Source organism: Tursiops truncatus, chromosome X (genome assembly GCF_011762595.2).
Source record: "Tursiops truncatus isolate mTurTru1 chromosome X, mTurTru1.mat.Y, whole genome shotgun sequence".
Classification (NCBI taxonomy): domain Eukaryota; kingdom Metazoa; phylum Chordata; class Mammalia; order Artiodactyla; family Delphinidae; genus Tursiops; species Tursiops truncatus.
Window position 1 is genome coordinate 107,953,796 of NC_047055.1, and position 14,219 is coordinate 107,968,014.

The 14,219-nt window shown below is 39.0% G+C and overlaps 1 protein-coding gene across 5 annotated transcripts in view; it reads right to left on the reverse strand.

Moving 5' to 3' along the window:
- Nucleotides 1–14,219, reverse strand: part of POLA1 (DNA polymerase alpha 1, catalytic subunit) — a 303,889-nt gene that overhangs the window by 50,085 nt on the left and 239,585 nt on the right. The window contains exon 37 of one of the 5 annotated variants that reach the window (XM_019927728.3): nucleotides 2,270–2,301. The exons of the other annotated variants lie outside the window; for them this stretch is intronic. Within the exon in view, the coding sequence (XP_019783287.2) occupies nucleotides 2,285–2,301 (17 nt within the window). The 3' untranslated portion in view covers nucleotides 2,270–2,284. Of the gene's footprint in view, nucleotides 1–2,269; nucleotides 2,302–14,219 lie in introns of those variants that run through there. 5 annotated transcript variants of the gene reach the window in all.

The window sequence follows — 14,219 nt, forward strand, 5'->3', positions numbered from 1 at the left end:
GTTTGAGCCCTGGTCAGGGAAGATCCCACATGCCACGGAGCAACTAAGCCCGTGCACCACATCTACTGAGCCTGTGCTCTAAAGCCCGTGAGCCACAACTACTGAAGCCCGCGTGCCTAGAGCCCGTGCTCCGCAACAAGAGAAGCCACCGCAGTGAGAAGCTCACACACCGCAACGAAGAGTAGCCCCCGCTCGCCGCAACTAGAGAAAGCCCGCGCACAGCAACGAAGACCCAATGCAGCCAAAAATAAATAAATAAAATAAATAAATTCATTAAAAAAAAAAGAATTAGGTGAAAAAGAGAGGCAAATCTAAAAATGATATTTCAGGTTGAAAGAAGGAAAAAAGTTTCCTGATTCAGCGCTAAGGGCTGCTGCCAACAGCTTGTTTTGTTCCCAAAGATCAGCACACAAAAGTTTCACAGAGCTGGAAGGAAAAGATTTGGATGCTAAGTTAGATGGGGGGTTGGGGGGGGGGCGTGATTCCCATCATTCCTTTGGGAGCAGTAGAAAAATAACAAAACCTCTATAAAAGAGATGAGCAAGTCTGCTGTGAAAGGAATGACCCCTCACATATAGCGAAAGCAATTTGCATCTACGGATCTCATTGGTATAAACGACCTCCTTCAAAGAGTGAAAACCTCAATGGAAAGCCACTATATACCCATGAAAGGCTTTGCCGGCTATTTGTTGAGCTGTATACAGACTAACAAACAGGAGTGGTTAACCTGGCACACCATGCACTATAGAGATTTTTTTTTAAGTAGGCTTAGTCAGCTAATCTTGTTGAGATTTCTCTCATACTACTGATTCCTTATTCTCAAAATAAATTAAGAGGCTTCATTCAAAATTCCCTGTGGTCTACCAGCTTGAGTTTGTTGGGTGTCTTTGATTGTCTCTTGTCTTCAGATTCCCTGCCTTGTCTCTTTAGATTTTGCTGTGCCCTTTGGTATTTCCCGTTAGTCCATGTCTGGAATAGCTAATTACACGGTAGCATAATTCCCGCTCGTACAACAAGGAATAGCAGAACCTTGCTAATTCACACCAATAACTGAAAGACTCCTGTGTAAGTTACTGAATTATGCAAATGAGCAATAAGTGAAGAAAGATGATTCAAAATTGTATTTCATTCATTTATTTTGACAAGTGTAGTTTAGCCTTAATTATTTTGAAAATTTCTTTGTAGCATACTAATAAATTTCCCGTGGCACATTTGTTAAAAGTGATAAAGCCTTTACTAAGAGAGACCAATGTGTGCTCTGTTGGATAATTTCCTGAAGACAAGCTCGATTTAGACCCTCCCTTTTATCTTGAATTTCACTGACTTTTAGCATCTACTTTTTTGGGGGCAAGACAATACATAATATACCAATAAAACATAGGGATAATTTTAGCAGTAAACATTTACTCCATAAACAGGTCCTACGTATGTCTAAACTTCCATCATGATGATAGTTTAAAAAATCAATCATGCTTCAAGTAAAACATTTTTACATTCTCTGGTCATAATGCTAATAGGATTTTATTTTTATCTTCTAAATAAAACTAATTCCATCTGTCATTCATCTCTTTTAATTCCTATTTCTGTTTTGTTTTGTCTTACCATACTTCTTTCTTTTAAAGTTAAAGATGTCTGTTTTAAGATAAGTGGATATATCACAGTATGTAACGTTTTCATGTCAAAATACTTACATTATTATATCTGAGTTAAATTATTTAAGATAGGAAAACACTTTGATACACTTCTGACAGATGTATCTTGCAGGATGGAATCAACTTCTTTCAAAGCAGCACCACTGGTTACAGTGTGGAGTGAAGAGCGAACAGCTTTCCAGCTTCCAGTCTTGAGTTTAAAGCTTCGCATAGACTACCCTCTTAATAAGTGCTTTTTACTAAACCTCCAATTCAAACGTGTTTTAAAAATCACCATGCATTTGTCAAATGAGGTTCTTTGATTTATAAAAGCTAGATCAGCAATAGAGCATTTAAAGAGTAGTGGAAAAGACAAAACTTAGTCTCAAACTTCACGCCAGCGTCTGTGCCGATTAAAATCTCATCTTTTCTTCAAGGCCCAATTCAGGTTCCATCTCCACTGGGAATCCTTCCCGGAGCTAAATGCAGAGATCCCACAGCACTTCATGCCATCCCCTTGTGTTAGAGTTATTTGCCTTCAGGTCGAAGTTTCCCTACTAGATTAAGAGCAGGGCAGCTGTGACACAGTGGAAACAAGGCTGGGCTCTCACACCACACAGCTCTGCTACGTCAGGAGGGTCGTTTCATCTCTTTCAGGTTGTTTTTTCATCTGAAAAAATGTCAACTATTTTATCTAATGGGAAATGTATAAGATAATAGATGTGACTGTTCTCCATAAAATATAAAGTCCTATAAAAAGTAGGTGCTGGGGCTTCCCTGGTGGCGCAGTGGTTGGGAGTCCGCCTGCCGATGCAGGGGACACGGGTTTGTGCCCCGGTCCGGGAGGATCCAACATGCCGCGGAGCGGGCTGGGCCCGTGAGCCATGGCCGCTGAGCCTGCGCGTCCGGAGCCTGTGCTCCGCAGCGGGAGAGGCCACGGCAGTGAGAGGTCCGCGTACCGCAAAAAAAAAAAAAAAAAAAAAAAAAAAAAAAAAAAAAAATAGGTGCTTATAGGGTGAATTCGTGAATAAGAAAATGATCAGAAATATTATCACCTCTAAAACAGGACCCAGGTCTTGGTTATACTTGGGCCCTTTACATATCACACAAGGCAGAGACTCAGCAAACACTCATTGAATGAATTTTGGGGGGGCGGGGTGTGAAACAAGGAGAAACAGATAAAACCAGACTTACACACAGACCTGGTTTGGTGATCTTATTTGTGAGTTGGGTTTTATAATAATTTCTTAAAACAAGAAAAGTAAATCAGCGTCTAAAATTATTCTGCAAACCTATCTTTTTGTGAGCACAGCTGATTTAAGCCTTAAGCTCTAAGGGACAGTGCTAAGGCTAACAGGTTTCCCAGGGCCTTTACACGGGGAGAATGCAATCAATGTTAATTCAACTGAACTCCATGACAGACTACTAATTCCGTCTAGTTACTGTCCCGTTGGCCACAAAGTAAGAGAATACTGACGGGTCTGAATAAATTCATGACAACTATAAAAAGAACTACTCTAAGTATGAGAGGTAGTATTTATTATATGGACATGATAGTGCAGCAGCATAAAATAATAAATGGACACTGACTAATCACGTGCAAATCAACACCACATCTGGGCCTGCGGCTACTGAGTAACTGGAGATATCACAGGGACACAAACTTCAAAAGTTATGGCTGAAGCCCTTAGAGAATTATGAAAAATTTAAAGAATTACAGAGGACAATGAAAACATATGCCAATTTCTATGAAAAGCCAGAAAGCAAAGCAAATTAAAACCAAACAAAAAAACCCAGTCAGTTTAAACATTATGTCAGGTTAAAAATTAAATCTGCACTGTAATCGGAAAGGTGAGGACTACACAAAAACACTTAACTTTTAACCATTAGAGGCTATTCAGATATGGCGCATGCAATTGGTAAAAACAACAACAACAAACAAAAACAAGATGAAGAAGATGCATGAGAAGCAAGTGCTGTCTCTTATAAACATAAAAGGAGCATAAACATTTCTGAAAAGAAACATTATCACGACAAAGTTAAGGCAAATAAGAAATGATGGAGACATTAAATTCTGGCCTAAGTAAATGAGCAAAGATTCCCAAGAGGAAAAGAATATGCAATTTAAAAATAATCCCAAACTACTAGAGAAAAAAAACCAGAGTCAGACCGAACCTGTTTAAATCCCAAATATCTCTGAGAGCAGGAAATAATTCTGGAAGACTATAAACCCTCTAATTTGCTTGAAGCAAACGGGGCTGGTGTTTTCATTTCTTTCACTGACTTTTTTGTTTAAGGTCACATTTATTACAAATTTTAGCTGGTATTAAAAAGTCACAAAGTCAATAGCTGATAAAACCACAAAGTGTGCTTCTTTAGAAAGAGTTAAGAACAACAACAACAACAAAAGGGAATGTCACATGCTTTTCAGACTACAGACCTTTTAATGTTTACGGCTGCATTTTTAAAAGAAGTAACTGTTATATTTTACGTGGTTGATTCAATACACTTCTAGCGAGAAGCACTAATTTTGAGGGGAAGAAATTTTAGTGTAACTATATCTAACCCAAGTGCTTTATTTAGGTCATGTTATAACAGATTATTATAGATGTTATACAAATATCGATAATTTAATATTCCTGAAACTTAGAGTACATTCTCTCTTGATAGTTACAGGATCTACTCTCTTCTCGGCCATGAGTATTATAAGCCTTTTCCTCCTAATTAATCTGCAATTAATTCAACCAACCTCTAATTAGTTTTCTACAACTTTACCCTACTTAGGCAACAAAGCAGTCTCTAGACTGGGTTTTAAACCTGGGCTAAAATAGACTCCTACAGACCAAAAATGGTTCTGGGATTTCTCTTTGTAGTGTAATTTAGATGTCATATCTAATTTGCTGTCATGACTATTGTTTCACTGTGCAATTTGTATGTCGTTTTGAATGGTAGACATCATAGCTTTATTGAATTAAACCTTCCGTCTTTAGGGTCTGATGTTACATGTTTGTGTGTGTATGTTTATGTCTCAAAAGCTCCTTTTGACATCAAGTAATAGTAGAAAAGGATTATGCTCTTTTGATATGTTTGTTCCCATCTTGGTAAATATAAACACAAACTGGTGGGGAAAAGCCCTCTTCAAACTAAAGAAACAGAATTTTAAATAATATTACTCCTCCTCCTACTATTATTATTATTTTAAAGACAGAGATAGCTAAATAAGCCATTCACATTACAGAAGTATAGAAGGCCTGGCTGTTTTGTAACCTTAATGGCTTGATTGTCAATTCTATTAACATTCTTTCCCGAGAACTGTCCTTTTCATTGACAGTTTTTGTGATGCTACCTCAAACGTAAGATATTACTCTTACCACAATTCCATAAACACAAAGAAATTCAAACGCACCCTGGCTTTAACTCGTAAGGAACAGAGGCCATCTTACCTCTATTGCAATACGCAGTTTAGTGTTAGTCTGTAACTGTCCTTCTTCTCCTGGCCTTTGGGTTCAAGTTCTAAACTAAAGTCAGGCCTAAGACTAACCACGGAAAGCCTTCCAGTAGACCACTGGAATAGATAGCCTTTTAAGTAATTTTTAGTGCATGAAATTTCATAAAGTTTTTACTAGATAATTACACTTCCTGATTTTGTAATTAGTGGAAGTACATGCAATTACATAATAATTATGATAGTAATTACGTAATTAAGATGTATAATTATGTAGTAAAAAACATCATGGAAATAAAACCATGTACTGTGTAAGCACAATACATTTTAAAAGTAAATTCACTAGCTCAACTGTTCAAAAATACTTTTCTTCAAAATAAAGTGATTAGCTCACATTATGGTGTAACTGCTTGAAAATTATTTATTATTTTTTCCCTCGTTGGTGATAGAAGTATATATCTTTTAAAGGACATGAAAAAAATCTTATCAGGTTTTCCCTGCTCTCAAACACTCAAAAAATGACAATATGTTTTGCAAATGAAGACCATCAACCACAGCATTATCACCTAGATAATGCCCTTGTTTGTGCTGCTGTACTTGTCACTACAAAAGGAACAAGGAACCTGCTCATTGAAAAGACATACTAGGAAAGGATTTTACAAAACTTGTAACACATCTGTTATCACAGCATGCTTGTGAGTCCATTTCTACATAAAAGTGCAAAACTTGAGTGCATATTTACAGAAATGGGCTTAAAGAAAAGGCACGTTATTAGAATCTGGAAGTTTGTTGCCCAAACACATGGCAGCTTTGTCATATACAACTTTCGCTATCCTAAAGAGGATAACAGAAAATATACAGAGACAAGACACCTCCACTACGGGCAAAGCAACTATGATGACAATTCCCTGGAAAATGTAGTTTCTCTTCTGTCACACTGTAAAGTTGTCTTTAGTTAAACAACAAAACAGAAACAAAATTAGCAGTAATCAGAGAGAAAAGCAAAGCAGTACGAAGGGGCTCCAGGCTGCCACAGGAAAATACCAACTTTGTCATTCTTGTACTGAGCATAAAAATACAACAGAAAAGTCAGCAACAGTAGGAAAAGTAAATGCCAAAGTAAATTCTGTAGTTCCAAAATTAAGAAATAGAATCTTGTTTTCATTTCAAAAAAAATTCTAGTTCGATGCCTTGAAATCTTTACAAGCATACTAAATCAATGTTGTAATGAGACCCAGAATGTGGTGACTGGTGGGCACATACAGAGTAACCCTTGTATGAAGTGGCTATAGAGCTACATTCCAGTTTTCTCTTTTATGAGCCACTCATCTTGAGAAGCTGAAAGCCATTCTGAAAATCTTAATTTACTTCTCCGTTGTTCCTTCTAGTTACGAAGAAACAAAGTGGAGGAACTCATGCTTTCTTGCTTTTCCCCCCTCTCCTAGCTCTTCTCAGGCTACTACATTTTTAAGCTTAATTACAGAATATATTTCAGAAGACTAGGCTGTCATGCCAATTCCACCTGAAACCTGGCTAGGCCTTCTGTGTTCTGCCCATTTGTCATTGTAAAGTTTTGCCAAAAGGATGGCCCCAATCAATGGATGAATAGAATGGAAGTAGGCTTTAGTTACTAAGGAGAGTGTCTTGAATCAGTGCTTCTCAAACTTTAATATGCCCAGGAATCACCTGGGAATCTTGTTAAAATGCAGATACTGATGCGGTAGGTCTGGGGAGGACCTGATATTTTGCGTTCCTAACAAGTTCCCAGGTGATGCCGACACTGCTGGTATACTGATCACTCTCTGAGTAATAAGGCATTATGTTTGATTTGGAAAAAAATGCAGGGAGAAAAAAGCTGACCTGGGTTCATCTGTATGTTATTTTTTTCCTCAACTGCTAAACTACTGGAATCATTATTTCAAGTTGAACAAAACATTTCTTTGTAAAATTTCAGTTCTTATAATTTGTTTCTTGTTATAAAAGCAGTACATGCCCAGATTATATAAAGAAGAAAATAAAAATTATCTATAATCCACCCACAGATAACAGCTGTAAACAATTCTAGTGTTTCTTACTAACTTTTCCACCTTGCATATAAACTACAAATTAGAATCATAATGGTTACTTAGTTTTGGACTTTGACCTTATATTGTTAGTATTTCTCTAAGTCATTAAAGATTGAAACTACATAATGTCTAACAATAACAACACTCCCCTAAAGCTCAGGATTATATGAACCACTTTTTCTATCATCAAAATTCTTTATGTGGTTCTACAATCACTTCCTAATCATGAATTGTTCTGAACTGCCACGTTAGAGTCTCCCACGATAAAAATTCACTTAAACTAAAGAAAGTTAAAAAGAAAAACCCAAAACCTCAGATCATTTTTTATTCGTAAGAAAATGAAACAAAAGGAAAATGGACTCCCCATTTCAAAATCAGTTTCTTTAACGAAAATGTTTTTCACAGTTATAAAAAACATAACTTTAAGAAGACCAAATTGGTACTTAAGTGAAATTCTACCTTTACTTTTATATGTATTTGGTAGGTATGAATTGTTTTGTGTATGCTGTTATTATTTATTAAAAACAGAGAAAAGGTTCATTTCTAAAATTCAGTGGAATAACCCATAAGAAGAACTGGATCAGACAGGGTGTCTGACACAGCCTTCTTCTTAATGCCTCCTGAGGCTTTAACAAAGTAAATTCTAAGAATGTCAACTGGCTTAAAGAGGACTCCAGCGGCTCTTTGCTACTTGTATTTCAGTACTTCTAGCAATGATATAACTCTTTCACTTTCGCTTTAGCAGTTTAGGAAGAGTAGAAATCCTTAACATTGAAAAGGGAGCTGTCTTAAACCCTCAGAAATCTCCAAATTCCCATATGCACTAAAGCATATAATTTTTTCCCATACAACTCTTATTTCCTGGCAAACCCCCCCCAAAACAAAAAGAAAAACCCCAAAACCAAACAACAGCAAAAACCCAAAAAACAAAACACTAAACCACCAAAAGAGTTTTTTAGATTCCTTAGCTTTTCAGTACTAGCTGTTGTCTCTCTTTGGGGGCCCTGTTTTCCACAAGGTAATACAATCATTACCACTTCATGAGTGTAACTATTTGGCCGATAGCAAGCAGAGAACAGGACTCTGGCAGTGTGGGTGAGGGGCAGGCACCCAGGCTCACTCACTAGTTAAGTGACTTGACATCCTTTTGATTCAATTCAAATTTGGCATCAGCAAAATGAGAGCTACGACGTCACTCATCTTCAGTTATCACTTGCAAAGAGTTGAAATGACAGATATTAAATCTGAAAATGTCAAGGAAATTTCCTGACATTAATTTATGGCACACCTGAGTCATGCGAGCAATACAGGAGATTGGAGAACTTTCCAGCACACTGCCATTCATGGACAGAAGTAATTCCTAGGACTCACTCCTCCACAGTTTTTCAAAGTGCTTGTGTGACCTTATTTTGCACTAAGAATTCATTCAACAAATATTTACTGAGCTGGCTCCCATAGGCAAAGCACAGATCAACAAGGTACAACCCTTTGCCTCCATGAACTCAGTGGAAGAGAAAGTCAAAACAATTCAGGGGCTTCCCTGGTGGCGCAGTGGTTGAGAATCTGCCTGCTAATGCAGGGGACATGGGTTCAAGCCCTGGTCTGGGAGGATCCCACATGCCACGGAGCAACTAGGCCCGTGAGCCACAACTACTGAGCCTGCGCGCCTGGAGCTTGTGCTCCGCAACAAGAGAGGCCGTGACAGTGAGAGGCCTGCGCACCGCGATGAAGAGTGGCCCCCGGTTGCCACAACTAGAGAAAGCCCTCGCACAGAAACGAAGACCCAACACAGCAAAAATAAATAAATAAATTAAGAACATTTCGTAAAATCTTAAAAAAAAACCAAAAAAACAATTCAGGACCAGTCCTACAAGAAGGGCATTTCACAGGGTGCTATGGGAATGCAAAGGAAGGAAGCTTATACTACATTAAATTTCTTCACCAATATAATGGGGCACAATCCACTGCTACCTCATGGGGCTGTTGTGAGGACCTGTGTGAGACATCTGAAAGGATGACAGGAAACTATAAAGTACCTTACATAGGGTCAGCCTAGTTTTGGTGACACTAACGGAAACAACGAATACCCACAGACGTTACCATCAGGTATAAAGAAAATACAAAAGAAGAGCGATGGTAACAAGAAAAGTTTAAGAAAAGACTGGCAAAACAAGCCAGTGAGAACAAAGCTTGAGAGGGGAAGTGGCTGGGAGATCTCACCATGCTGAGAGGAGTGAGCAGCTCGGCCCCTGACAGGGGCTGCCCAGTAGGCTGTGGCCCTCAGGCCGCTCATGGGCCTTTGAAAGAAGTAGGGGTGACCTGAAGTATAGTCCTTCTGGGCCTAAAGGGACTCCACTGAGAAACTGGGCTTCCTGACAGATGCTTTTCAAAAGTCCACAGTTAAAGCACCATCCTTTTGCAAACATTTATACCGTAGCTCCAATTCCTTTCTTCAACACAGAGTCCTCAATCCTGGTGTTCCTATTCTGGCAGGACTAATAGAACATTCACCAAGACGACCATGTGTTATGGGCTGAACTGTATACCCCCCACCCCCAAAGTCATATCAAAGAGGGGTTGAAGTCCTAACCCCCAGTACCTCAGAATGTGACTATATTTGGAGATAGAGCCTTTAAAGGGGTAATTAAGTTGAAATGGGACACAGAAAGGTACAGAGGGAGGACCATGTGAAGACAGGGAGAAAACGGCCATCTACAAGCCAAAGAGGCCTCAGAAGAAGAAACCCTTCTGATACCTTGATCTCAGACTTCTAGCCTCCAGAACAATCAGGAAATACATTCTGTTGCTGAAGCGACCCAGTCTGTGGTAATGTGCTATGGCAGGTGTAGCAGACTAATACACCATCCTACTACGAATAGCTGACGCAGAATAAGGGGAGCTAAGCATCTGGTAAGAGAGAACAGGAACAGAAAAAAAGTGGTTTTTCTGCTTTTGTTTCTAGGAATACGGAAAGATCAAACATTAAAGTGAAAAGGCAATTAGTGTTCAAAAGAATAAAAAGACAAGCCACAGACTGGGGTAAAATATCTGCCAAAGACACATCTGATAAAAGACCGTTACCCAAAATATACAAAGAGCTCTTAAATAAGAAAACAAACAACCCGACTAAAAAAATGGGCCAAAGACACTTCACCGAAGAAGACATACAAATGGCAAATAAGCATATGAAAAGATGCTCCACATCGTATGCCATCAGGGAAATGCCAGTTAAAACAACACTGAGATGCCGCTACACAACTATCAGAATGGCTAAAATCCGGAACACTGACACCAACACCACCAAGCGCTGGGGAGGCTGTGGAGCTACAGGAACAGCCATTCACTGCTGGCTGGAAAATAACGTGGTACAGCCACTTTGGAAGTCAGTTTTTCAGTGTTTTACAAAAATAAACATCAAATGATCTAGCAACTGCGTTCCTTGGTGTTTACCCAAAGGAGTTGAAAACATGTCTGCACAAAAACCTGTTCATGGATGTTTATAGCAGCTTATTCATAACTGCTGAAATCTAGAAGCTACTAAGACGTCCCTCAGTAGGTGAACTGATAAATAAACTGTGGTACATCCAGACAATGCAATATTATTTAGCGCTAAAAACAAATGAGCTACCAAGTCAGGAAAAGACAGAGGAAACTTAAAATGCATCTTACTAAGTGAAAGAAGCCAATCTGAAAAAGCTACATACTATGTGATTCCAATCACATGACATTTTGGAAAAGGCAAAACTATGGAGACAGTAAAAAAAACAGACAAACAGGGCTTCCCTGGTGGCGCAGTGGTTGAGAGTCCGCCTGCCGATGCGGGGGACACGGGTTCGTGCTCCGGTCCGGGAAGATCCCACGTGCCGCGGAGCGGCTGGGCCCGTGAGCCATGGCCGCTGAGCCTGTGCGTCCGGAGCCTGTGCTCCGCAACGGGAGAGGCCACAACAGTGAGAGGCCCGTGTACCGCAACAAACAAATTCAGCTGTTGCCAGGAGTTATGGGGAGGGAGGGGTGATTAGGAGTAGCACAGAGGATTTTTAGGGCAGTGAAACTACTGTGTATGATACTGTAACGGTGTTCGCATGTCATCATACATTTGTCCAAACTCACACAGTGTCTCATAGTGAACCCTATGGTAAACCATGGACTGTGGGTGATAACGATGTGTCAGTGTAGGTTCATCAAATGCCCCACTCTGGTGGGGGATGCTGATAATGAGGGAGGCTGTGCATGTGTGGGGGCAGGGGGTACATGGGAAATCTCTGTACCTGCTGTTCAACTTTGCTGTGAACCTACAGCTGCTCTAAAAAATAAAGTCTATTAAGAAAGGCAGTTAGTGGATCCCTTTCTTTGTTTCCAAAACAATTTGACCAGATCAGTGGTTTATCACACTTAACTGTATCTGAACCTTTCGGTCTGCAAAGGACTCTAAGCTCCTCCAGGGCAGGGAGCGTTGGCCATCTTTGTTTTTCTGACATCTGGGATGGCACTCAAGAAATAATAGAAAATATATACACACTGCTTTTATCGTTGCCAAATAAATAAAAAAAGGCTCAGTTGAGAAAAGTCGGAGACTCTTTTTCCTCTTTTTTTAAGCAGACTTAATTTAGACAATTGGGCAAAGATGTGAATTGATTCATGTCTCCCCCAAACAGTTCACTTATCACTACTCAGGCCAAGGCCCCCCTGGGATGAGGCAGCCAAATGGGACCATTATGTGCTGCCATCATGGAAATGGATTTTTACTTCATATATTGCCACTATGTTCCTCTAAAACTTCTTTTGGATCTATTATGCTATCTATGTACATTCTGGAGCAGTTACAATCCCACAGAAGTCTTTGGACTTTCTGCCAAAGTCCCACAGAAATAAGATTTTAAAAATGTTATGTAGTTATGGTGAATATGAAGTGGATACTTCACCAAAGTGAGTCCCTTACCATCTTAAAGGAAAGGGAAAACTATCAAATGGGGTTAATTCACATTATGGACTAATGGCCTGTAAACCTTTGTTTGAAAAGCAAAGCACAGGAAAAAGCTTTGACAAGAGCTACTTTTCACCATAAAAATAAACCTCTTTCCAATAATTTGTGGGTTTTTTCCAAGTTAAATTGCCAAATTTCAAACACAGATTAAAACCACAATCCAGTTACAACCTCTAAAATATGGGCTTTATAATGGAAATGGTAAAACTATCCTAGCGAAGGAAATGTTGCTAGGTATCAACAGTAAAGGAGAGTCTATGGTAAATACTTTATGCGCCAGTTTCAGGGCACTTGTTGGCAGACGATACTTAGATTCCATTCTCAATAATATAACTGTGTGTAACGACTGTCATTGTTCACAGGACTTTTGATGTTAACATCTATTGGTGTTCTGGCCTTGGTCCAAATTGAATAAATATATTTGCCCTCTGGATCCCACAGATTTTCAATTCATTTTAACAGCAAATCTCCCTTGAATGGCAAATCAGAAAGAAGAGAGCACTTCACTCCAACTTATAAAGTGAGAAGTGAATTTTACATGTTACATTAATTTACACTTATGGGAGTTTCCCCTGTAACTGTTCACTTATGGACTGTAGGAATATTCTTGTTCTCCAATTGTCCCCTATGGATTACAACCTGTGTTCAATTCTCTCGTACTTAGAAACTATCCAAATCATGTGTTCAGAACTGTCTGTGGGGACTTTCTAAAAAGTTGAACTTCCCAAACTCTACCCCACACCTTCCGAACTGGAATTTCTGGGTGTAGGATCCATAGACTTGCACTATTATATGCCAACAGGTGACTTGCAGGCAAGACTGTATCAAATATTCCTTGTTAGAAAACGTCTGCTCTTGGACTACGGGTAAGCATGACCCAGTGCTTTAGTTTATATCCCACCACTAACACCCTAACACCACTTAGCATTACCAAATGATGTGAGAACGTCCAGACCATGTAAATTTCTGCTAATTCACTCATTCCAAAAATGCAATTTAGGAATAATAAATAAGCAGAAGGTCAAAGGAAGAATAGTTTCACTAATTAACACTCAATAAATAAAACAAAAGGCTCTTGAAACATTTCATGAAGTTCTTTCTGTCAGACAGGCATTTTGTACCCTTCTTTTGCTTTATTTTCTTTGGGCTTCTGACATGTAAAAGAACGAGCCAGTAATTCACTCCATGCCGTTTTGGCCCTGAACTCCCAGATAGCGTATTTATTAGAATCAACTGACAAAAAAGTGTCATGATTCTTAAACTTGTGAAATAGAACTAGAATAAATAGCGTGAGTGTACAGATTCTATCAACACTGCTCCACTTTTGTCAAGCAAGAATCTTCCAAGTGACTACTCTGTTATCTCCTATTTTCCGGGATGGCAGCATACACCCCTTGATGTTCTCTAAAAAGCTGGGGTAAGTCTCCAGTGACTTTCCAGATCACTTCTACAAGTCTCCGAGTCACTGGACTTTTTGAAAACTGCTGATCATTCAGCCCTTCAGATAAGAATTTTGGAAATGTCTGGAAGAGGAATCTGTCCCCTAGGAATCTAAGAACATCTAGGGAACAATCTGGATTCAGAAAGAAGGGGGATCAAGTTCTAATAACCAGAAAGAGGTAACAAACCCGACAGAAACAGACAATGTACTCATCAGTCACTACTTAATTCTCTAAATGCTTTATGCCTTTAAGGAAAGGTCCTTGGGGGTAAAAGAGAAACAGTTATTGTTGATACCGCAAATAAACATGGGCTAGCCACCAGTCATGAATGAAAGTTCAAAGACCTAGTTACTCATGGACTAAAGGAATTTTTTCTCTATATGAATTTTATTAATTCACTGAAAATATGCTGTGGAGATAGCCCAAGTTCTTGTTGAACATCTAAAGACAAGATACTAATATTTGAAACAACTCCTCCATCAGTTGTAAAGTATTTTATATCCAAGGACAGAAAAACCAAATAAGTCAAGGCATTAAAAAAAAAACCTCTAGCCTATCTTTGTAAATGGAAGAACTGGAGTCAATTATGACCAGAACTGAAAAGAGTTGAAGACCAAATCAAGGGCATGGGGATTCTTACGTGAGGAAATC